Here is a 25,395-nt window from a genome sequence, read left to right as displayed (position 1 = left end):
ATAAAAAAGACTACATTAGATATGCAGACAGGGAAAGGATGATGCCTAGTGAAAGGCATGGAAAGTTTAAACTTTAATAGTACTAAGCTACTCTCTTAGGTTTATGTTTTCTTGCAACAGACAAGTTTTTTATCTTCAAACATTATTTTTTGAATTAGTTTTCTTATTTCACTTAACATAAAATCAGGACAAAATAATAAAATGTGAGGTATTAAATCATTAGATTTTAGATCTATTAAAATTACTCAAAAGGTAACATTAATATTGATTTTTTTGGTATGTCTGGTGCTTTTAAATTAAGGGCATTTATCCTTATATTCGATTTTATTTTGGATTACTGAATTCTCTTTATTGAGCAAAGAACAACACTACTTATCCTTTTCTTTATCTTGTACACTCTTTGTACAAAGCATTTTTAAGACCCCACTAACATAAATATCTAGTTTATAACATTCCAAAAATGATTGGTATTGACATATTTTATATGTGACGCTTGAATTATCAGATGTGCATTACAATTAGTTTATGATTAAAAATATGATGCTAGTTAATACTATACCAGTTGTAACTTAAAATCTTCTCTATTATACCTATTATTTCCAATAAAAGAACAGCAAGCAGAGCCCCTAGCTGTTATCACTTACTTTCTTTTGGAGAGCACAGTGAAAGATGAAAATGAACAGTCCCTGGAAAGCATTAAAGATGGTGAAGAGATATGCCATCACAATAGTCTCCTCATTAATAAAAAGCAACCCAAATGACCAGGTTAGGCCAAGAAGACATAGAAGAGCAAAAGCGCCAAGCACCCAAGACCTGAAAAAATAAAGTTAATTTTATTAACAGGTTCAATGAGAGAACAACATATATCACACTTATATATTAACATATCAGTAGTAGCAGGTGACTTTCTCTATGTTCACATTCAAATTCAACAGCATTTTGGCTTTAACCTTTCATTGATTAAAGAAAGAACAACAGCATTTAGTACTGCAGCCTCCAGTGAAAACAGCAGCATCAGGTATGACCTTTTCTTACTCCAGAATAAACGAGGTATCAATACTATATTAAAAATACAAAATGTAAAACATCCCCCATGACTTTGTTGTTTTTTATGTGCATTTTGGTAAAAGAAATTAGGAGTCCTTAATTAGTTTACTCCTTTATTTTTACTCCTGTGGTGTACCCACGACACTGAATAATGTGACACATACAGAAAGGTTAAATGGCAGATAATCAGCACCTAAACTTCAGATTCTGATAAACTAATCTGAGGTGAACCTAAGGTTTTATAACTAAAGCATGAAGAAACCTAGCTGAAATGGGACAAAAACATGAGAACAACTTCAAAATAAAATAATTTTGGAGAGATTTCATCATGAATAGCTTAAGGAGAAAAGAACTGTAGAAAATAGGACGGAATGAGAAGAATTTAAAGTCAGTGCATTCCATGTCTAACTAATGATCTTACTTGATAAATGGCTTATTATCTTCATAGCTAGAAAGCATTATAAGCAGAAAAGAGAAACAAAATTATTAGACAGAATTAAAATAGAAAGTAATAAGAAAGCATTTATATATTTTATAAATTAGTCAAAATTAAGAAAGTCAAAATGCAGAGGCAAGCAATTAAAAAATAAAGGCATATTATAGTTTAAAAATACGATAGCAAATTAGATATTCCAAAATAATTATAAAAACTAAGGGCAATTCATGATATTGACGGATTTGTAAAAAATATAAATCATGCCATAAATTTGTTAATGTAGGGTTCTACCTTACCCAGGTAAGTCCGTATTATAGTAGCCATCACAAACACGGTAATTACTGGTGTAGGTGAGAAGACAGAAAGAGGAGAAGGAAGAAAAGAGAGAGATGCTAAAGATTAGCTCTCTCTCTTACCATGCAACATGCAATGAAGCTGGCACTAACCTATCTAAAACATCTAATTTTAAAAAATTACTCTTACTCTTGATCTGCCATTTTTACATTAAAAATATTTTTTCATAATTCCATTATAACTTGAATAATACCTCATCAAATTTTAAATTTAGACTCATATTTTAAAAAAAACTCTGAAAATGCTTCCGTAAGATGACTTAATGAATCGACAGCTATCGATTTTTTTGTTACTAGCGTTTTTCCAATCTTAGGATATTGCAGTTTTTATTCAACATAGAAATAAACATTTATATAATTATCATGAAAACAACAGATAATCAATCTCCAAGTTAACAAAAGCAATAGAATGTATTCTCTTAGAAAAGCAAGATTAGAAATAGAAACTGCTCAGGATCCTAAATCAAAAATTTTAACAAATTTAAATAGTTATATCAGCCATGGAAACAGGAATGTCATTTTGAAATGCATTTTATATTTAAATAAAATTGCTACAGTAATATGGAATTTCCACAATGACACTGAAACAATTTCTTGGCTCTAGGTCAAGACAAAAATTATCTAATTTTTGACCAATTTCTGTGACATGGTCACAGTGAGACTACTCAACCTTAATCAGTAAATGTTTATTCTGAATAATTTCTACAGTTGATAGAAGATATTCATGTATTCCCTGTGAAGAATATCTTTTACTTAGTTTGTCAAGCACTAAAATTAAAATACAAAATACTTACTTAATGTTTTCCAACCTGCTAGAATCTGGTTTCAAAGTGTTTGAGTGCTTCACCATTTTGCACAATGTGATCACCAGGAAAATAACGTTTAGCTGTTATAACAAATAAATAAAGAATTAGCCCACCACGACCAAAGGAAAAAATTTTTTGTAAATTTATTAAATGAGTTATTGCAATTAAAATATCGATGACGTGAGTATACAGTAGAGAATGATTCAATTTTAGTTTACATATGCAATGACAGAGTTAAGTCTAAATAAAAAATACTCTAGCTATATGATAGATTTTTTAATAGATCATTTGACATGAAATTGCAATCTCATTAAAGCAGTATCGTGTGGTGATGATTAAGTAAATTAGATACCTAAATTGGTTTCTTTAGCTAGAGGTACTCCAGGGCCTAAAAGCCATCTAATGGAAACACTAAAGTGAATTCCTTAGAAGGGGTACTTATATCACGTAATCATAGCGTATAATGGAAGGATTGCTGGATCTGGGATCCTAAGACTTAGTGGAGAGTATAGCTTTTGATTTTGGTTGATTAAATGAAGAGAATAAGATTTGCCCATTTGTAAGGTAACTATGAAGATCAAATGAAATAAAATATAAGAAAAATATTAGTTAGCTATATAAAGTAAGATAAGCTTAAATATACATAGATATACACACATATATTTGCTATTGAACTATTATATGCCATCAGTTCTTTTTCCTAGTCGCTATATTGTACGGAAGTAGGAAAATGCTGAAGGAAGTCCGTTTTTGAGTCCTTCTAAACATTCACCATGCAAAAAATTTAGGTACATTGAAAAGCCAACTGGGAAAGATGGAACCTGACATGAAATGAATGTTTGGGAGATGAACATAGGTGAAGTCAGAAGAATGGAGTTGTGTTTTGACTGAGGAGACGTGAGGTAACAGTTGGTAATCTGCATTTGCTTTTAGACAAACTGGTGGAATGCTGGACAGAGGAAAGGCAGTTCCATTTTTAGGCTGTAAAAATAGAACTAACCAAGATTGGTCCTGGATTTTTTCTGACTTTTTATTTACTCCAGATTATTCCTTAAGAAAAGGCAAGACAAAAATATTTTTGTCTTTTGTGAGCTTTACATGACTTAAAGAGAGTGCAAGCCTGAACGGCAGAGTCAGAAAAAGACCCACTGTATGGGGGGACAAATACAATTTTTGGTGGCAGATAATCGACATAACTTTGTTCAGTAACATGATCATATTTACTAAGTCATAATACCATATGATAAAATGATAACATATTTTACTCATTCATCACTCCTGGTAATAAGATAAAATTATACAGGGCAGTAAATAAAATTTCCAAGTCCTTCCTAATGAGTTTAGAAACACAGTGAAGACTTTAACCTAAGCTGTTTACCAGTCATTTTGTCCACTGTGCCTTATTATTTCACTTAGATGTAGAATTTCTTCTTAAGGGATAAAATGAGGTTAATGGGCATAATTTGCAAGTGTTGGCAGACAGTGTTTTATGTTAATTATTTGAGGACAAAAAAATTCTTTAACACTCAAAACTAATTTCCTAAAATAATTGTCTAGAGAAAAATACATTTGTAGAAACATTTTTCTAGTTTTACATTTGGAGGATTATTTTAGTTGGTCACAACATAAATAAATACTTACACTTTCAGGGATATTACTATGTGATACATTTAATCAACAGTCATTTTACTGACTTCACTGCTCCACATAAGAATGTGCTTACTGTATCGTTGTGGGTAAGTGAGATAATTTCTGCCTTTGAGAAATCAGAGAGATCTTTCTGGCAGTAAATATTTGATTTGCTTTTTAAAAAATTATGATGCAGTATATCTCTAAATTTTTTTTTAAAGCATAAGCAACAGTTTTTATTTTATGCAACAGTAATCCTTAACTAAATTTCTAAATATCCTAAGAACAAACAAATAAATAAACCTAAACTCATATAAACAGACAAAATGACTACAACTCTTAGGTAAGAAAGGCTCCATTATAGATTTAGAATTAAATGCTTTAAACCTCTCAATCCTTCTTTCTGAATGTCCTAATGAAACTACTTATTTCTTTTATTCCAAACTTCTAGACCAGGGTTGTCCCCCCACCCTGCCTATTCTTAAACAATTTCCTGAAGCATGCAGGGCCACAATTTGGTGTTCATTATTTTCTACACATATGAATTATCCTCTAAGAAATAAAATAGTAGTAGTAGGAGGAGAAGGAGAAGGAGGAGGTGGAGGAGACAGAGATAATTCCAGGAAGAAAAAAGTTATTACTTACTACAATGTATAAACTACAAAAACAAAAATGTGAATGAGAAAAAATGTGGATGTATAAAGCATTACGCTATGAAAAGAAAATGAGAAAAAATGAGAAATCTTGGGGATGGACCCATGAAAACATACTTTCCAATTAAGAAAATCATGTAAAAATCAGTTATTTAAGAATTAACATTTTCCAATAAAACTGAAATAAAACTGAAATCTACTATACAAAAACAGAATTAAAGCTAAATACTATACAAAGACATTTCTTTCTTATTAAGACTAAGGACTAAGCAAGTCGAATGTGCCACAGATAACATATCTCATTTAACCCATAAAAAAACGGACTGTTAGGCGCATCTTCCCTTCCTCTCTCCTTACTCTACAAAGATTTTTAACATTATATATGTGTTTAGTTTCTTTTCTGGTTCCAAACATAATACATTCACAATACACAAGGTTCAGAAAACACAGAAAATTATGATGGGGGGGGCGGGGAGGGGGTCAGAAGGAGAAATCCCATAAGCTTATCTCCAGAGGGAGTAGCAAGCATCTCTTAGCCATTTTAAAAATCTGCAATGCTAGGTATCTTACCAAAGATTACTCTGTTACTATAATGTCAGTGTTGAGATTCAATATACTATGGTCTGGCTCCACAGACCACAGTCTTCCCAAATAAAATTAACTAATTTATTTTGGGTGAAAAAATTAGGAGACTTCTAACACAGCAAAAATATACTAGTTTTATATTTTTAAAAAGGTTCCACTTCTATAGAGAGTAATCCAACTTATAAATCACTCAAATGATGACCTGAAGATAAATAATAAATTAATGTATAAAATACAGCCTCAAACAAATCTTGAGTAACATGAACTGTGCTCGTCAAAAAACTTCTACCTGATGGATTTGCCAAAATAACTAATCCTCCGCTTCCTTTGCAAAACACTACCATCCCATGATCAGTAAATGGCGAAAATACCCACACACTTCTACTCCCACTAGTCAAACTGTATATTTAACAGTTAGTTGTGTTTTTTCAAACCTGTCTGGGTTATACTCATAGCTAAATGTCACACAAACCCATAAAAGCAGAGTGTGAAATAAAAGGCTGTTGTTTCTAATATTCTTAATATGAAATGTTTCTAAAAGACATTTTAAAAGTCAGTCTCTTTAAAACCAACGAAAAATACCAGAAAAATAATCATAAATCCACAGGACATTGACTCAGATGGTTTCGCAACTGTCTACGAATTCTGCAATTTAAATTGGAGAATAAATTTAAATTGGGAAATTGGAAAGATGAAAATAAAAATTATAGTTAATGCACGAATATTTAGACCACAAGAAATTTATAGTTAAATCCACCACTAATTTAGCCTTTGAAATATGACTTGTAGATAGACAAATAATGAAGCAATAATATCTTTACTAGGACAAAATGCCATCATTTCAAGTCAAAGTAATTATGAAAAAAGGCATGCAAGACATTATAAATCATAAGATGGCAAAAAAAAGGCCAAGATATTTTCCCCCAATTCCACATTTAAAAAAAGTCACTAATACATTTTTTTTTACTATTTTTATTATAGAAACGAAAAAATATATTTATATCATTTAGGTACTAATCATTTTAATATGCTACCACTGACAATATATGACAGTGGAATATTTTCTGGACTTAAACAGAACATATATTACTGGAAGTATAAACAAAATTTTATTAATGTGGTTTTAAAGTTTTTTCCGAATGCTTAAAAATTATAAATGCTAATTTGTTTTCAGAGAATAAATGTTATAATTTTTTTCAGGAGATAATATACTCTGATAAGAATCATGATTTTCTAGAGTAAAATACTTTAACAGACTTTTCCCCCCCTCTTTCTTCTGCTCCTTGTTCTCTTAAAATATAACTGGAAATCAGAACAACAAATAGGCAAACAGAAACATCTTTGGTAAAGTCTATTGTCAAATATACTCACTCGAGGACTAAATAGGTTAATTCCAAATGAAACACTTACTATAATTCTAAGTTCTTTCTTTGATTTTTCTCATGACATAAATGGCTCTTTCCAGCCATACATACACTCTGTGCCTTTTTGGGGGGGTGGGGGTGAGGGGGGGCGGTGTTAGAGTCAATTTTCTTTTCTCTCTCTTTTATTTCTTCCTAATTTAGTTTCCTGCCTTTGGTATGCATTTAAAAATTAATCACAACCATCAAACATGGAATTTTCCCTATTTCTTATTATAAGGCAGGCAAAAAGATAAGGGGAAAAGAATATCTCTGTCCAACTGTTGCTTTTCCCCTTTTAATTCCAGGGCAGCCACTTTCACTCTCTTATTCTTTGTTTTCTTTCTAGCATAAATACTACTTGAGCTTAAACATAGCATTTTGGGATAGGTTGAAAGGTGTTATGCATCAATGAGAAAGGAAAAAGATGAAGTTACAGCTATGTACATAAAGAGTTTTCTAAACCTGGTTAGTCCATCATTCACATAAAAACCCCCACTAAGACAGGTTAATACGATTGTGTTGCACGTTTAGGCTCAGCAGCCTAAAGGCCCACACTAGTGATTAATTCTGGAGATGAGGCAACTCATCTGGGAATTAATCAGATTTTAACTCTGCTCTTTCTCTCTGTCTATGTGTGCTCACGCATGTGCACAAGTAAATAGGTATATAGACATCTCAGTAGAATTCTATGTGAAGGAATGACAGCAAATTCAGAAGAAAAAAAACTTTGCTATTTAGCTAAAACAAAGTAAATTGCCAAATGGGGGATTCTTTCTCTTCCAATGACAAATTATACTCTTTTACCTATTTCAAAACAATTTCATAAATTATTGTTTAATAATCCTCCAGTATAATTTCCTAATGAAATTCATCACTACTTAATGATATTGCATAGCTAAAATCATAACCCATACTGGTGACATGATAATACAGAGAAGTTTAAAAACAGAAAGAGGTTCCACAGATTAATGGAATGCACAGTTTGTGTTACAGCCATCAACCGGCTCAATTGAATCACATCCGCCTGAGCTTAGCAGCTTAAAATTCATTCCACAGCTTGCAGTGCTGACATGGATATGATAAGACAGAAGAACAGAAACACCACTCTGAAGTAACCTAACTGAACTGCACATGTTCTGACCCTTTTTGTCCTCCCTGGAGCTTTTGCTACCTGGCAAATGCCACTCTAAAACTGCACTTGTATCTCCAGATCTTTGCTGTTAGCCAAGCAGAAACCTATTTCTCTCAGGGACTAGCAGGCAGAGAGGTGTTCTCTGAAGAAGACTTCTAAATGAGTGTGTGAGCTGAACTCTTACTGAACTGAATTAATTATTAACGATGCAGATGGAGCTGTCCAAATGATAAGAATAGCTCCTGACGTGTCATGATCCAAGCTTTCATTAAACCATTTCAGGCATACTAATGGTTTCCCACTGCTCATTACTTACAAGCACTTTTCTCATAGATATAATAACTCTAGTGGCCTGTAGGCAAGACATTCAATAGAAATACAGAAGTAGGAAGTTTTATCTTCCATAGCATGTTATTTTTCCTCACAGAACATTATTTAAAATGTACACTTATTTAATATTACTAAGTTAAATGGTTTCAATTCAGGAAAGCTGGAAATGGAAAACTTGTTATGAGCATACTCCTGAGAAGTATAGTACACTATATAATTTATATTATTAAGATTTGAATCTAAAATGACTTTTAAATGTCCTATGTCACCACAACGATATATGTCAGTATATATACTAATGTTCAACAAACATGTACGGTACAATCATATCATATCTCAATTTAGGTTACATGCAAGATAATGTTTCATACTCTATACCACTCTTTGTCTCTCTGTGCTGGGACAATTAGAGGGCAAAGCAATTGCAAGAGAAGAATTACTCCCAGGACCTATACTGTGATTGCTACCTGCTGTTTTGTTTTGTTTTAAGTTGGGAACACTGTTCCCAGAAGCCCTTCACATCTCAACTTAAATGATTTGGTAGAGGATAATAATGACGCCGTAAATGGGCGATGTAATAAAATGTCCTTTACCTATTTTCTTACTGGAAGCTGAGTATATGTGAATATTAACTCCTTTTTGCCAAGTGAACTGTTTTTCAACACTCTAAAGTCAGTATGTATGTTTAGAGATAGAAAAAAATAAAACTGCAGTACAACAGAAGTACACATAATACTTTTAAGACCAACTACCCCTAAAATAGTCTTTACAATTTTCAAAATATCAATATGGTTGGCCAGAGAGGGAGAAAGAAACCGGTGACTTTAAGGCTCATGCCTCCTCATGTCAGCTTTTTGTCTTATAATTCGAGGTAGGCTTAGCCCATGTTAACATAAGTAAACCAAGAACAAAAACTAGGACAATTATCTGGACTGAATAATTCTGATGAGAAATGAGCTTTCTAGGAACACTTAAGAATGTTTTACTAATTTGATTCATTGCCATTCATCTCCAATTTTCATTTTGCTTTGTATAAGTGTGTAAAAAAATTCATTTTAATGATGAAAGTACATATGCTTGAAGTAGTTTTAAGTTTCCTCGAACTGCTAAAATTTTTCTCAATTTTATGAAACACTAGAAAACTACAGAAATATCCTAATAACCTCATTTGCGTCACTTTTTAAAGGGAAGAAAAACCTTAAATAGTAATAAAAAGCTACAGGCAATATTTAAACTTGCTTGTGTTTCCTTTTCAATCTTATAATGGTCAATAACACCTATTTGTAAAACATAATGCTAAAACTGAGTGAAAAGTTTTAAATACTGAAATCTATTTTAGCTACATTGTTTTAACTATATTTCAAATATTCAACTAACAATAGAAGTTAAAATATACCTTAATGTCATCATACTTAAATTACATCAAAAATTTTTAAAATAAAAGTTTCTTAAAAACCAATATTTTTGTTTGGTATTTTAAGTCTTAAAAAAGGAATTTTATTTCTAATGAGTTAATAATTGATTTATTATACATTCAATAATCTAAGCTGAAAACATCTTTTTGTGCTCTAAAAAGAACTTAGGGTGTGGACATTTATTTAAAACTACTAAATTACTATGTGGAAATTAAGAGAATAAATATTAAGCTAATGTTCTTTCACTTCCACACAACATTCATTTAATTCATAAATGCTACACAGGCTTAGCGCAGGACTGATATTAAAAATTTTAGAGACATATCTTCCTGAATTAAAACTCTTAGCAAAATACTACTCAAAAACAACATATGCTATACACTTCAGTTATTCCTTTCTAATTATCAAACTAATCTCAAATCATGTAATGTTAACATGGCTTATACATGAGTCTATTTTTTAAGAATATGACATGACATTTTATCAAACTAAAAAAAAAAAGAAGTACTTTTTAGAGAGAGCATTTCAGAAAAAGTACTAATTACCACTTGTATAAACTCTCAATAATGGTACAATATTTAAAATATACTACATAATTTTATACTATAAGCTAGATGTGTTCATAATCTTTGAATTCACTGATAAATTAACAATAAAACAAATTATCCCTTTTTCAATTGCACTGCTAAAGCAGCAAGCTAAAAGTAAGGGGAAAATAGAAGTGGCTTACCAGAATAATGAAGGTAACAGGTCCAATGAAACTCCATATAAAATAGTTATCAACATGAAGCCAGCAACTATTTTGGGGGGGGAAAAAAAAGAATATGTATTAAGTAGCTTCATGGATCCTCAACATCAAAAGGAAAACAATTTAAAAAATCTAACAAAACTACCTTCGCATTTGCCTTTGAAAACTCATTTATTATAGGCAAGAATAATTTGATTAATTCTGAGTTGGCTTTGACTTAAAGAATAGTAATTTATTTACTTCAACTTACTGGTTTTCATTTCAGGTTTTAAGTTCGATAAAGGCATAATAATGCTTGTATGGGGAAAATAATAAACCCCAACACACCCTAATCCCTAATTCATAAAGACCTCTGACTTTACTAAGAAAAATTTGAAACTCAATGTTCCAAATTTGTCTCATCATTTTAAAGTTCTTATCTTCAATTTTTGCCTTTCAGGTCTATGTGTGAGCTAAAGTGTTTAACCCTATGGAACATAAAAGACAAAAAAATGTGTTTACATGTTATGTTTGTTGCAAAACTGTATAGCATAAATTTAATACCTCAACTGGGAATGGATGAATACTAGAAAAAAATCAAAGCATAGACTCATACAGTATTAGAGTAAATGATGCATAAACTTATTAAGACAGATTTTACTTAGTGGTTCATTTTTCATATAACACTGAATCCCCACTGAATTTCTTTTATTTGTCTTTCATCATCTGTACAGTCAAAAAGCTTTCTTTAGTCCAAAGAATCTTTATATAACTAATTTTATCAAAGGAAAAAATAAACAGAATTGGAAGGCAAATTCATGCCTCTAGCAAATAAAATCCTTAGAAACATAGCTATGTCTACCTTCTGTCACTTTCCATAAATATCTATATTTTTTATAAATAAAAGACAGTGACTCATTTTAATCCTTTCAAACTGCCTGATGAAATATTATCAAAGTAAAACATATGGGAAGGAATGTGCTACTGTCACAACTCAGAATGAGAGTTAGCTAGAGGGTCGGCTGCACAAAGAGAGCTAATGAAGCATTAGCTTAAAACTGAGTAGTTAAACCTGTCAGATGCTTTAAGTTCAGAAGAATTTTTACTTAATATCTTTCTAAGGCCAAAAAGTTATTTACTTTTTCAATTTGTTTCAGGTCAATCTTTTGTGTTAAAAAGAAAGTCCATAATTTAGAATCTGCCTCGCCAGAGTACAAATCCTCTGAACCTAGAAAATTACAAAAGACTTGATTGTAATTTGTGCACGGCATGCCCATTCTCTTACCAATAAGGCTTTCAGAGGCTATTTTAGTCTGTCAGGGAACCTCACTGACAGCTAACAGGCTTTAAAAAATTATTCACTTGAAAAACACTCAGGTCGCTTGCAATTACTTACGCTTTTTCTGTTCCATAGCTCTTATAGTCAATAGCAGCTGAGACTCCAACCACTGTGGCAGGAAACAAGTAACCAGCAACATAGTAATATTTCTTCCTTGAATATTCACTTTCGAAAACTTCAACTAACATTAGATAGAGCTGCACACCTTCTAAGCACATCCAAGCAAAAGCAGCCAAAAAGAAAAAGTGTAAAAGTCCTGCAAATATTGGGCATGCAATCTATAAAGGAAAAGAACAAAAAAAAGAGAACACATGAATAAAAACAGTCTACTCCAAAACTGCAAAACAGTCACTGATAGTGCTCACTATCGTCTTTAAAATATATCATTATTTAAAGTACTGCTTGTTTAGATGAAAACAAATTATAAACACTGCCAAATTTGAAGAGTTTAATGCTTATAGAGTATATTGCCAGGTATGCTAGAAATTTTAACACTCTAAGACATTATTATTTTTAGTGAAATTTTGTGCAAATAAAAAAACATATCTTAATTTCTCTTCTAGAATTAGCTATTATCAAATCTGAATATTCTACTTGTAGATGATCTGTTCTGTTAAGTCTTTAGAATGGTCGTTTCCAGATATTTTATTTCTATTTTTTTCTGTAAGAGAATTTTTGAAATTTGCTTTAATTACAGATATCATAGGCTCTAATTACATAACATGATTTTCCCGTCAGTCATATGTGGAGCACTCTTAAATTAACCCTGGTGCAGATGAATATAGGGTGAACAATTAACTAATGATTAAGTTCTGTTTCTAACATTAAGACCTCATGATGAATAAAATGCTCAAAATATGAAGAAATAATCACTGGTCAGAATGACTATGCGAGCAAAGTGAAAATTGTAGTAATAGGATCTTTTCATTTCAGTATCTTCACCATTCTTCTATTCAAATTAACAACCCAGAAAAATACAACTGTACCTTAATACAAAAAGTGAATTAACTCATAATAACTTTTCTTAATGACTGGGCTTTTATCACAGATTATCCTTCAATAATTGCCATGTCAATTCTATTAAATTACAAAGTAAAATATTACTATCAGCATATGAGTGGATTCACACTTGTTATAATAATTTTCAGAGATCCAAGGTCAATAAACTAAAAGGAGTACTTACCATGTATTTTGTCTTATCAATGCCTATTAGAAAAATAAATTCAGCAATGAAAAGGTTGATACAAAGGTTCTTGTGAATAGTATTACGGTCACTCTGTAGACCACGGAAAAAGCAGAAGGTGAAGATGCAGATAGCCAGACAAACAAGGGAGATGACAATTCCCACCCAGGTGATGACTTTAAGGAGTAATTCATGAACTCCATCTTTGTACTAAAAATAAAAACATATGAGGAACATTAATATTCTTGTATTACGTCACCTAAAGGTAAGACAACTTTCACATGTAATAGCTCATCTTTCAATACTAAACTCTCAGAAAATTCATGTGTATTCAAAGAGTGCTCAATACTAAAAAGATATTTTGATCATATAACAGAGTTCAATATTATCTTATCAGCTTTTATATCCAAAAAGTGCAAGAGCCCAATTACTTCAAAGTAACGACTGAAATAATTATCTACATAAACAGAGAAACTATATAATACAATAAAAGATAGTTATTAAAAATAACTGGCATTTTAATGACTTCTCAGGCTAACACATAAGTCAAATTTTAAGTATTAAATTTCTCCTTTGGTTTTTATATTATATTTATATACTGAGTCAAGTACACGACATGACTCAGTATATAAATATAATGTAAAAACCAATGCTACATTCCTTAAAATATTTTTATCTTCTGGCTTTCATTCTCTTACTCACAAAAAGGAATACTAAGAAACATTCCAGAAATCATTCAGACCTTTCAATAACTGTAGTTTTGTAGTGTGCAAAATGGTTAGGAACCTTAAAGTAATGGTTTTTTATGAGATTCAAACATTCAAGATGAGGAAGGCAGGTTAAGCATTAGAGCCCTCTTTAGTATGACCTATAGCTTCTCAATCCCTGACCACCTCTGCCAAACATCTGTCCAAGGAGAAAAACTTAGAATAAAGTCTGTAAAGCACATGGTTTTGAGAAGTAACAATAAATATAGTGGAAGGCTTCCTAAAATATATGGACAGTATAGAAAAAATTAGAAATCCACATTACTTTGTTTGCTTTTTACTTACGATAAGCACCCAAAAAAGGGACTATTACACAAGCTGTTTTGAATCTCTGAGGTTTTTCTCTGCTACTAATTAGAAGTGCAAATACTTACTGCAATTTCCCTGTGGGCCATGAGAATTGCAAAATTTGTTAGGTGGCTGCATGCACACGTTGTACGAGTTTTATTAGTGTCAACCAGCTTGCAGCCCTGGGTAGACCAATATCCCATCATAGTTCTCTCTGAGTAGTTCCAGAAGGAGCAGTTTGCATTGAAATAATTGTCAGGCTGGGAAATAAAATGACAAGATAAAATTAGGATTTCACACTCTAAGATGGCAATCGCAATTGTTTAATATGTGTAAAAGGTAATTTAGATTAAACTTTGCATGTTTCGGACTATAAAGTTTTTCATCAGCAAAACTGTAGACTATGTTATACAAGGCAGATATCTAACTTAAAGGGGCTTTATAGTCCGAAACACTCTAAAGAGTACTCTAAATTACCAAAGACCTATTTGATACAATTACAATTTCCATCTTATGATTTTACATACTGATGGTAATTAGAATCATTTCTTTTTCTTTTCTGACAAAGTTAGAGCCATGAATTTGTCCTGAGAAAAAAATTCTATGATGACCAAGTGTTTTAGAATCCATTTTCGGCTCATTTTTGTTCTCACAGGTTAGCAATGTCAAGATTCTCAGAAGAGTCAATTGACTGCGGCCACACAAATTTATTTTCCTTTGCCAATTCTGGAGAACTACTTGGCTATCTGTGGGCACTTATTCACTCTACTTACAACAACTGTCAAAATTCTGTGGACAAACTTGCATTCTAAGGCACAGTAGAGAAATCACATGGATTCAGTCCCAGTTTTTTTAAAAAACATAGTGTTTGATAATTGTGGCAAATATGATCACTAAAAGCAAAAACAAAAAACAAAAACCAACCTCCCCAAAACAAACAAACACCCCAAAACAAACTGCCAGACTAAAAAGGTGGAATCTTATCAGTTAATACTCACCCATCTTGATGCTAAGAGTTAATTTTCCTTCTAAACCAAATTATTCATTTACATTTTCCTGCTGATTACTTATTAGCTTTCATTAAGAATACACTTAAGTTCTAAAAATCACTGAACCTCCTTTAATTTTATGTTCACAGGCTTAAATAAACTCGTGTCTCTGACCTAGTCCAACATTTGAAATTCAAATGGAAAGGTCCTTTCTTTCCTCTTGGCCATCTTCCCCACTCTCTCACTCCCCATCCCCAGGCACATCAGTTTTACTTTCCCTCCTCACTGGTTTTATAACCTTCTACTACTTCATTAGCATATATAACTTACATCAATGTGTGGCAGGGTAAAAAGCACAGGATCTGTCAAGTATACTCGGCTGGATTCTTTATTGATTGAAACTGAAATGACGTGGGAATTCACTGCAATGGTGCTATTACGACCAATAAAGTCAGCACCCAATTTTATGGTTGCATTTTCTGTACTGAGGAACTGTCCCAGACTCCGGTAAATGATGAACACCAACTTTGCAAGCCCTAGGAAGGTAAAATGGTCATGTGGCTTTACAGAAAACATGCTTATGAATAATAATAAAAAAAATATACATTAAAATAAGATTAAATGAAAAAAATTCCTTATAGAATCTTCACTTAGATTTAGTTTATTGGGAAAAAGTAAAGCATTATTTTAAATCTGCTTTTAAATGTTAAGCTCTATTTGTTATATTAGAAGTTAAATATGCACTCAGCATTTTGGAACTAACAGGTTTAAATGAACAACAACAAAAAAAACCCATCAATTTTCAACGGACTGTTCCATCTTACCATTCCTGCTGTTCTGTTTGACAGTATTTGCAGAGAGTTGGATAGAGCTGCCTGCTCCTTTGATGCCCAAAGGAAATTTAAAGTCTTGGACCTGTCCTTCTGTACTGAGTACTGCAACTTCTAGAACTAGATGAGGCAAAGGATAAAGAAGAAGAAATAAAAGGGCATACTTTAAACTACAAAAGAGGCAAATGATAATTGCATGGAATCCATTGTTTCTTATCTACTTACAAAACATTACTGTTTAGATTTCAACAAAATCATGAACAACTAAATTATTCTAAGATATCATAAGCCTCAACTACTCTAAAAAATTCCGTATAATCATTTTTTCAGTTTATCTTTTGTCATCAACTAATTCTGGATTTTTAGTCTATGAAAATGAAGTGTATAAATTCACAGCACACAATTTCCAAAGTTTCATTTAAATCATTAAATTAAACAACAATATTTCAAAATGATTTTTTTGGCTCTTTATGTTAAATAACTCTTCTATGACCATTACCTATCAATGGTAAAACTCAATATGAAGTACAAATCTGAATGCCTTTATTGCATGTATACATCTATTTCTATGTATATGATTAATTTTAATATGAAGATTACATAGATCAGTTTGCAGTAATAGATTTTCACTAATTTCTAAAAGTAGTAAGACCAGCATAGCATATTTATGAGAAAATATCTGGTATTATATTAAAACTTCCCATTAATTCTAATTAGTATCTGTCAATCTTTACATATTGTAGTTAGGCAAAATAAGCTTTCTGCACCAAATCCGGCCTGCCACCTGTTTTTGTAAATAAAGTTTTATTGGAATACAATCAAGCTTACTCATTTACTTATTATCTTATGGCTGCTCTGGTGCTACAATACCAGTTAAATACCTGTAACTTAGACTACGTGGCCAGGAAAGCCTAAATGTATAGTTTGGGCTTTTATAGTAAAAATTTGCCAACTAAGAGCAATACCTACTCTTAATAAATCAATAAATACAGTATATATTTTTCTTTAGGTTTCAACCTCTCAAATGGTGTATATCCTTGCATAGCTAGTTCTATACTTAAATACATTTGTTTGTGTACACACACACACACACAGAATTCATCCACTTTCCTTCTCTTTACAAAAATGGGCTTATAGCATTATAGAGTAACTCTTGGATACTCATTTATTTATTTTTTTTTCATCTTTCACAACTTTGTTTTGTAAAACACATGTAGATTTAGCTATAAATATGAAATCATATCACTGGGAGATTTTTAAAAGCTATCAGACCACATGTCAAGAACCTGAAATACAAGTTTAAACTCCTAGAATTCTATTAGCTCCAGAAGCTGACTGAGATATTTCTTTTATTGATCTATGCTTAGAAAGACTAAGCAGGTAGGTGAATGAATAATCTTTCCGCATGTTCAGATACCATGTGTGTGGGTATGGGGTGAAGGGGAAAAGAAGACTAACAAATAAGTACATTTAATATATACCTCTCTCTTCCTTACGCTGATAGGGACTCTTAATTATTAAATATTCTTAAGTAAGGTAGAAGACAGGGTGAAAGAAGGAAATCTTTTGAGTTTTATGAAATGTTCCAAACACAGATATCTATGTACCAAGACTTAATTTGACTCAACAAATATAAAAATCATAACCAGAGTAAAAAATAATAATAATTTGTCGGAATTTTTTAAGGTCCATTAATACAGATCTTAGTAGAGAATTAATAACTTTATACCAATAAATGAGTAAATTTATATAAATGAATAACAATAAAAACAGGCAAATGGGAAAACTTACTAGAAATATAAAACTGACTAATAAATTTAAAATGCCAACAGTTTATGACCATTCAAGAAAATAAACTGATACTTAAATATACAGATGCAAAAATATTTAATAAATTATACATACTTTATGTATAACATCCTGAACAAATTGATTTTAACTCAAAAATACATACAGAAATTAATGCATTAGAAAATATAATTCACCAAATTAAGAACTTAAAAAATATTAACAGAAAGAATTCAAAAACTTCAACGCCTACTAAATATAAGAAACCTTCACAAAAATAAAGGAATAAAAAGAAAATTCCTTGCTCATATAAAAACTTTATTATCAGAAAAGGGTTATCTTTTCAAACTTATAGCAAACACTGACTGGTAAAAGACTCTAGAAGCATTCCTTTTAAAGTCAGGATGATCCCTATCACATTTTATTTAGCATTGTACTGAAAGACCTCGCAATTGCGGTGATTAAGAAAAATAAAAAGTACAAAGACTGGAAAGAAAAAGTTAACATTATTATTTAGAAAAATGATTATCTACATAATAGTCTTGAAGGAGAATTTATATACTATCGGAAGTAAAAGAACTTTGCAATGGTGCAATCAGCAAACAACAAACAATTAGAATACATAATTTAAAAACAGATACTATTAACAATAAAAATTTTACCTAGGAATAAACCCAGTAAAACTACAAGATATTAATGAGAAAAACACAGAACTTTAGTAGAAGACCTAACAACAAATGGAGGATTATATTATGGTGTTATTTGGGAGAACTCAACAAGTAAATCTGGAATATTTCTTTTAATATTGATCTGTAAACTCAATCTAATAAAAATTCTAACAATATTTTTTGTGTATAACTTGACGAACTGTTTCTAAAATTCATGTGAGGGAGACATGCCAAAACTAGCTAAGGCAGTTCCTCAAGGAGCTGAGTTGAAAAGAACTCACCAGATATTAATATTATTGAAACAAAACAAAAACAATGTAAAACATACATTCCTAACATTCCTATCAAGTATAGCAACTTGATATATGGCAGAGATATCATTAAAAACCATTAGGAAAGGAATGGACTACACACTAACAACTTATGAAAAAAGGAACAACTTACGAAAAAAGGAAATCAAATTAGTTCCCTCCCTTATATCATAAACAAAAATAAATTTCAGGTAGATTAAAGACATAATTGTAAAATGGTAAAGTTTCATCATTTCTAAAATAGAAGATCTTTATAACTCAAAAGTAGAGAAAATTTTTTTGAGTAGGACACCAAAAAGGAAAATATTTCTTACGTAAGATACCAAAAACACCAACTCTAAAAGAACAGACTGACAAATTTTACTTCATTTTTCTGTAAAAGAAAAGTTACCATAGCCAAAGCAAAAAAGAGAAAATGTAAATAAAATAAATATTTGCAAACTATGTAATCCTTAAAGAATCAGTGTCCATAATGAATTATCTACGGAGAAATAAGTAAACAGGAAAAAGTTGTGGATAACAAATTCACAGGATAGAAAACTAAAATACCCAGGAACACATTGAGTAAAGAACTGCAAGTTGTGTAGTAAAGAACTGCAAAGTAAAACAGCAATGTTATCAATTCGAATCCATTAAAAGGACAAAGTTTATGTCAATAATAAATGTTAGCAGCAAAGACAGTGATGGGGAATAATGGTATTACAGGTGAGAATGTAAAATAGTATTAGAAAGCAATTTGGCAGTATTTAGTAAAGTTGAAGATGGGCATGCTCTAGCACCAAAAATTCTAAGTATGTGCGTGCATATGTGTGCATGTGTCTAGAAAGGCACATACATTTGAGCAAGAAGACATACAAAAACTTTCACTGCAGTTTTCCTTATAGTATCAACAAAAAAAGCATAAGTCACTAAAATATCACTGGCATAGTTAAATAATCATGGGGTATTCTTAGATTACATGAATATGCTAGAGAGGCACGTTATCAACATTCATACACAGAAAAATTACAATGGTAGAGAAAAATTATACAATTACATTTATAGTGTGAAATCATAAATGTTATAAACATAAAAAGTAATTGTTAAGTGTACACTACCTGTAGAGCAAAATTTAAAAAAACAGCTTGCTAATGCTAACAAATAAATTAAGGATGAAGGTTACTGCCTTTTGATCAGATGAGAAAGGAGAAAATTGTTTACACAATCTGTAAACAATTTCTTTCCCCGAAAATCTGAAACAAATATGGTAAAATACTAAAATATGGCTTAGCTGGATGACTAGAACACAGTTGTTTATGATATTCTCTATTTCTGTATGCTTGAAATAATCTATGCCTTGTTCAATAGATTCCATGAAAGTGAATACACCTGATTCATAGGAGAGCCACCCAGAGCCTCCCTTACAGCCAATTCTGTGATAGGATTTTAATATATTTCTGTCCTATTTTTCAAATTCATCACAGAGGATTTGCTGCAATGAGAGGAAAGGGGAAGCAAAGTCAAAGAGCATATAGGGAAAACTACATTCTGCCAGGATATCCACCACATTGTAGGGTCCACTAGCCTGAGTCCTAGGGTAAAAACAACATGGAGTAGATTGAAGATGACAGGGAGCAAGGCCAAAAGCCAGGCTTCAATGGTGACACAGCATGGAGAAGGATAAACCTTTGTTGTTGTGAGCTGGTGTGACTTTGGGGTTTGTTACTGCAATATAACTAAGACTAAATTGATGGATACAATCATGCTGGCTGCTGAGCTCATTGGGAAAATAAATGATAGGGAATTTTATAATGGATGAATTAGGCTAATAACACCTAAATCACCTAATCAATCATAAGATCACAAAGAAAGGCAACCAAACATTTATGTGCCTCTTGAATATGAGGCAATAGAAAGTTCTTATGGGGAGATTAAAAAAATAAAAAACAACAACAATAAAAAACCTTAAACCTGACCTGATCAAGCCTCTCGATCTAATATCAGTATACATCGACCATGGTAAAATGATATCATGGGGGTGAAATAAGCCAAATCCAGAATGTGGGAAATTTTACAGCAAAATTATCTGCTCAATTTTCTTCAACAAAAATGAAAAAAAGGTTTTTTAAAATAAAGATGTAGGGAAAAATGACTTTTAATTGAGACTTTTAATTATGTACCAATAAAATGTATGGCATGGACTTCTCCATATCCTAACAGATAAATTAACAATTTTTAAAAATCAAGTCAACTTAAACACTTTTTTGTTATCTTTTGAACATATTTTTGTTAATTTATTAAATTGTTAATTTATTAAATTTGTTAATTTATTAAAGTGACGATGTGTTTTTTATAAAGTATGGCTACTGCCATGCCACCCTGAATAAGCCCGAACCTGTCTGATCCTGTCTGACCTCTCTGGTCAGGTCTGGTTAGTACTTGGATGGGAGACCACCACCGAGGAAGACCAGGTGTTGTAAGTGTAAAAAAAAAATAAAATAAAAGAGAGATTGTAAGCTGACAAGGTCCTTACAATCTGTACGGTCAACCAAGGGTTACCTCGCCTAAAATAAATATAGATAGATAGATAGATAGATAGATAGATAGACAGACAGACAGACAGACAGACAGATAAATGGATGAATGAATAATAAATAAAATATGGATCATTTACGGTAATAATATGATGTTAGGATATGCTTTAAAATAATAAAATGGCAAGAATTAGAAGTGAAACAGGATTAGCAAGATGTTAAAACTGGGTAATAAAGATTTTTTAGTTAAAATTAAAAACTTCTGCTTAAGATACTACAAAAATTTTAAAAGTCACATACTGAGGGAAAACATTCACCATACATATACCCAACAAAAAATTTATATTGAGAATATATAAAGAATCTTTATAACTTACTAATAAAAAGACAACCTAATTAAAAGTGGGCAAATATATGAACAAGATACTTCACAAAAAGATAAATGGCCAAGAAGCACATGAAAAGTTGAACAGTTATCAACAAAACATAACTTAGCAATCACATAAGTGCAAAATAAAACCAAAATGAGATGCCACTACAAACCATGAGGCTAAAATTAAAAAGACACTTAAGACAACCTTAAATATTGGTGAGAATGTGGAGCAACTGGAACTCTCATTGCTATTAGTAGTATAAAATGCTACAACCACTTAGGAAAATAGCAGGTTTCATAATAACAGTAAAAAAGTGGAAACAACCTAAATGCCTAACAGGTAAGTAAATGTACAAGTAGTGATGTGTCCTTATGATGAAACACTACTCAGCAATAAAAAGGACTGAACTACTAATGCACCAATATCGATAAATCTCAAGAACATTACTGTGTAAAAGATAAAAAAAATAGGATATATTGTATGATTCCATTCAACTGAAGGTCTAGAAAAAGCAAAACTAAATTACTGTGACAGAAAACAGATCATTGGTTGCTTAGAGCTGGAGATAATGAGGAGACTGACTGCAAAACAGCATTAAGAACTCTTTTCAGGTGACAGAAATGACTGTGCTGTTGGTTATATGGGTGTACATTTGTCAAAACTTATCTAACTGTACATTTAAAACAACTGTTCTTACTGTATATAAATTATACCTCAAAGTTGATTTTTAAAAGCTATAACCAGATACAATTATACCAGATATAATTATACCATTTTTATGAGGTCATGCATAAGAATAAACCATATAATAAAGTTAAATTAAGGATTCAAGGAGAAATCCCTAAGGAGAAAAACCAAATTGTCTTAAAAACCAAAGATACTATAACCACATCCTAAATTTAGATAAGAGCATCAAGAGGGTGAAGACGGAAAAGGATATTTTTGTCCTCCTGTCTAAAAAGAGAATAAGTCTTAGGAAAAAGTTGAATGTTTTCCTATACTAAATCATATATAATGCTTGTCACAAAAATTATTTATATCTTAGAAATAGAAAGACATAACTATAATAAAATATGCAAAGCAACTTTCATAGCAATAATTTTTGGGTAATCAATATATGCATACAGTAACTTTAGGGCATTATTATTTGAGAAGTTAGTAATATGTGTATTACATTCTATAAAAATCTCCACCCACAATGTTCTTTTATTAATTAAAAAAGAAGTATGAAGAATAATCCTTTAGTGCTCACTTTGGGAGCACATATACATAAATTAGAATGATACAGAGAAGATTAGCATGGCCTTGAGCAAGGATGACACACAAATTCATGGCCAAATGGGAGAGCGGTGGGGAGCTGGGTGAAAAAGGTGAAAGGAGGAAGAAATACAATTGGTAGTTACAAAATAGTCATGGGGATGTAAAGTACAACATAGGAAATATAGTCAATAACATTGTAATAACTATATATGGTGCCAGGTGGGTACTATGTAAATTATGCATGTCTAACCACTATGCAGTATACCTGAAATTAATAAAGAATAATGACTATCAATTGAAATATAATTGAATATTAATTAATTTTAAAAAAGAATAATCTTTTAAAACTTGGAAAAACACAGGTATTAGGGAAAATATATTCCTGGACATTTAAATTTTCAGATTATGTCTCAAACTGCAATAAAAATATCCCAAACATATAATAGTGCATTCTACATTATATGAGGCTGATGCGAGGGAGCACAGACTGTCAACCTTGCCTGTCAAATTTTCTTGCACTCTTAGAGCATAAGAGGGAAATTTTAGATTTTTTTTTCCTGTTTTTAAAATAGCCTTTAGAAAATTTAGAATACAAATTGAGATCATAACACATCACTTCAAATAACACTTTCTATAACTCACCCTCTAAAACAATAAAGTCTATAGTCCTTTATCCTTACAGGTTCATTACTGGAAACATTTGAGAAGACTTGTTTAATGTATACCTTAGAAATTTCATTAGACTACTAAAAATGAACCTCAAAAATAATAAAGCTTAAGACAGAAGGGGGAAGCTTTATTCATTCTGTATTACTACTAAGGCTATGGTAGAGCATAACTTCCTTATGACTGGTCTCCCAGATCATGACAGGCCAAATTATTTTGACTTCATTTAATGTGAAGTCATTGAGTTATTTATCCTTCTAAAACTTAATAAAAACAGGATTTTAATATTTTATTTCTTTCTAAAAATTTAGTTATTTAAAATAAACTTAAGGTTTTGAATTTAAATCCAAGTATAATCCGATTAAGGTCTATTTCTTCACATATACCTTACTTTCCTACATTTTTTAATATAAAGTTTCATAATTTAGACAGGCACAATTAGGCAATAAGATATAGCATTCCAGCTAGCAAGACTCCATTCAATATTTGCTGCTCCAACATATTCTCTTTTGGTGAAAGAGCAGTCTACCATTCCTCCTGGGTTTTGTTTTTTGTTTTTTGTTTTTTGTTTTTAAATATATGCTTGGGAAATTTTTTTACTTTACTAAGGGATACTATAAAACTTCATCTGAGCTCAACCTCATTAAATAATCAACTCTAAATCAATCAAGACTAAATTAATAATTTTATTATACTTACTGTACTTCTTTCAAACATCATTGCAAGTTAATTCCTACCTCTCATTGCCAACATTTAAATTCTAAATTTTGCTTCAAACTGTCTGCAGCTATTGTGCAATCCATGAAGCATGGATATTCTGCATTATGGAAGATGGAGTTCACTGACCACATTTTCACCTGAAGGCGATTGTGTTTAATATAAACATTTGGCTCAAATTCTGTTTGCCTAAAATATTTGAGTCGGAGAATATATCCCAGAAAGTAATTTAAATTCATTAGGAACATATTATATCAAATGGAAAAGCATTTACCACAGTTCCAGAACAAGCACTTTCATTATTCGAGTAATCCATATTTGGGCATTTAAGTACTCTTTACACATTTTTCTTTTAATGATTTTTCAGTTGAAACACACACACACACACACACACACACACACACACACGCACACACAAAACCAGCTTTTCAAAGATATAGGCTAGATTTTGGCTTTTGCATTAATTTTATGAAGTGTGATCAATAATCTGTCTTGTTCGACAATCAAAAATAACTTGACAAAAGAGAAGGTTGGCACTGGGAAATAACAGATTCAGAATGGAAACATTCTCTTAAACATCGATCTTCTAAATTAAAATTAAACCTGTCAACAGATTGATTCACTTACCAATATTTTCTGTAGGCATTGAGACCCTGGTTGGTTCAACCAGATTGTCAGCCAGGACAAAAGCTCCTTCTTCCAATGTATCGAGTAACATTGTTGCTGTATGTGCTTGTTCAGAAGAATTCATGTGTTTCCATGATTCCAAAGCTTCAGGTCTCAGCAGGTTGTCCACTGTGTCAACAATTGCCTGCATCCATTAGAAAAACTATCATTAGTTTTTACTGCTTCTAGTACCAAGGTCATTTTCAATCACCGATTAGTGACAATTGTAATACTTATCTGCCATGATGATTGACTTTTAATTCAAGATGAAGAACACCTGGACAACATATATCTGGTCAACCTGTAACATATCTGACCATTTCAAAATAGGCCTACCTGAAGATTGTAGACTATTTGATTATAAAGAATAAGTGTAAAAAGATGGCTTGTTTCTGTTTATCTAATCATCTCAGTTGTTAAAAATACAACCAAGCATCAGATCTTAACCTGAGGTATGACTCTTACATGCACAGTCATTCCTACTTATAATCTCAAGACCTAAACATTCTAACTAGAAAAC

At 31.4% G+C, this 25,395-nt stretch overlaps 1 protein-coding gene and 1 pseudogene across 10 annotated transcripts in view; one reads left to right on the top strand and one right to left on the bottom strand.

Moving 5' to 3' along the window:
* ADGRL2 (adhesion G protein-coupled receptor L2) overlaps window positions 1-25,395 on the bottom strand; it is a 179,000-nt gene that overhangs the window by 9,961 nt on the left and 143,644 nt on the right. For all 10 annotated transcript variants that reach the window (XM_023528050.1, XM_023528055.1, XM_023528052.1 and 7 more), the window contains 9 exons: window positions 24,837-25,020; window positions 15,907-16,032; window positions 15,413-15,618; window positions 14,180-14,353; window positions 13,039-13,248; window positions 11,913-12,133; window positions 10,520-10,586; window positions 2,631-2,722; window positions 645-813 (listed from right to left, as the gene is read on the bottom strand). In XM_023528050.1, coding sequence (XP_023383818.1) covers window positions 645-813; window positions 2,631-2,722; window positions 10,520-10,586; window positions 11,913-12,133; window positions 13,039-13,248; window positions 14,180-14,353; window positions 15,413-15,618; window positions 15,907-16,032; window positions 24,837-25,020 — 1,449 coding nt within the window. The remainder of the gene's footprint in view (window positions 1-644; window positions 814-2,630; window positions 2,723-10,519; window positions 10,587-11,912; window positions 12,134-13,038; window positions 13,249-14,179; window positions 14,354-15,412; window positions 15,619-15,906; window positions 16,033-24,836; window positions 25,021-25,395) is intronic.
* On the top strand, window positions 22,811-22,899 carry LOC111736874 (annotated as a pseudogene).

This window comes from Pteropus vampyrus, unplaced genomic scaffold, assembly GCF_000151845.1.
Source record: "Pteropus vampyrus isolate Shadow unplaced genomic scaffold, Pvam_2.0 Scaffold22, whole genome shotgun sequence".
Taxonomy (NCBI): Eukaryota; Metazoa; Chordata; class Mammalia; order Chiroptera; family Pteropodidae; genus Pteropus; species Pteropus vampyrus.
Note: the sequence above shows the minus strand (reverse complement) of the source record. Positions and strands in the feature narration are given on the sequence as shown.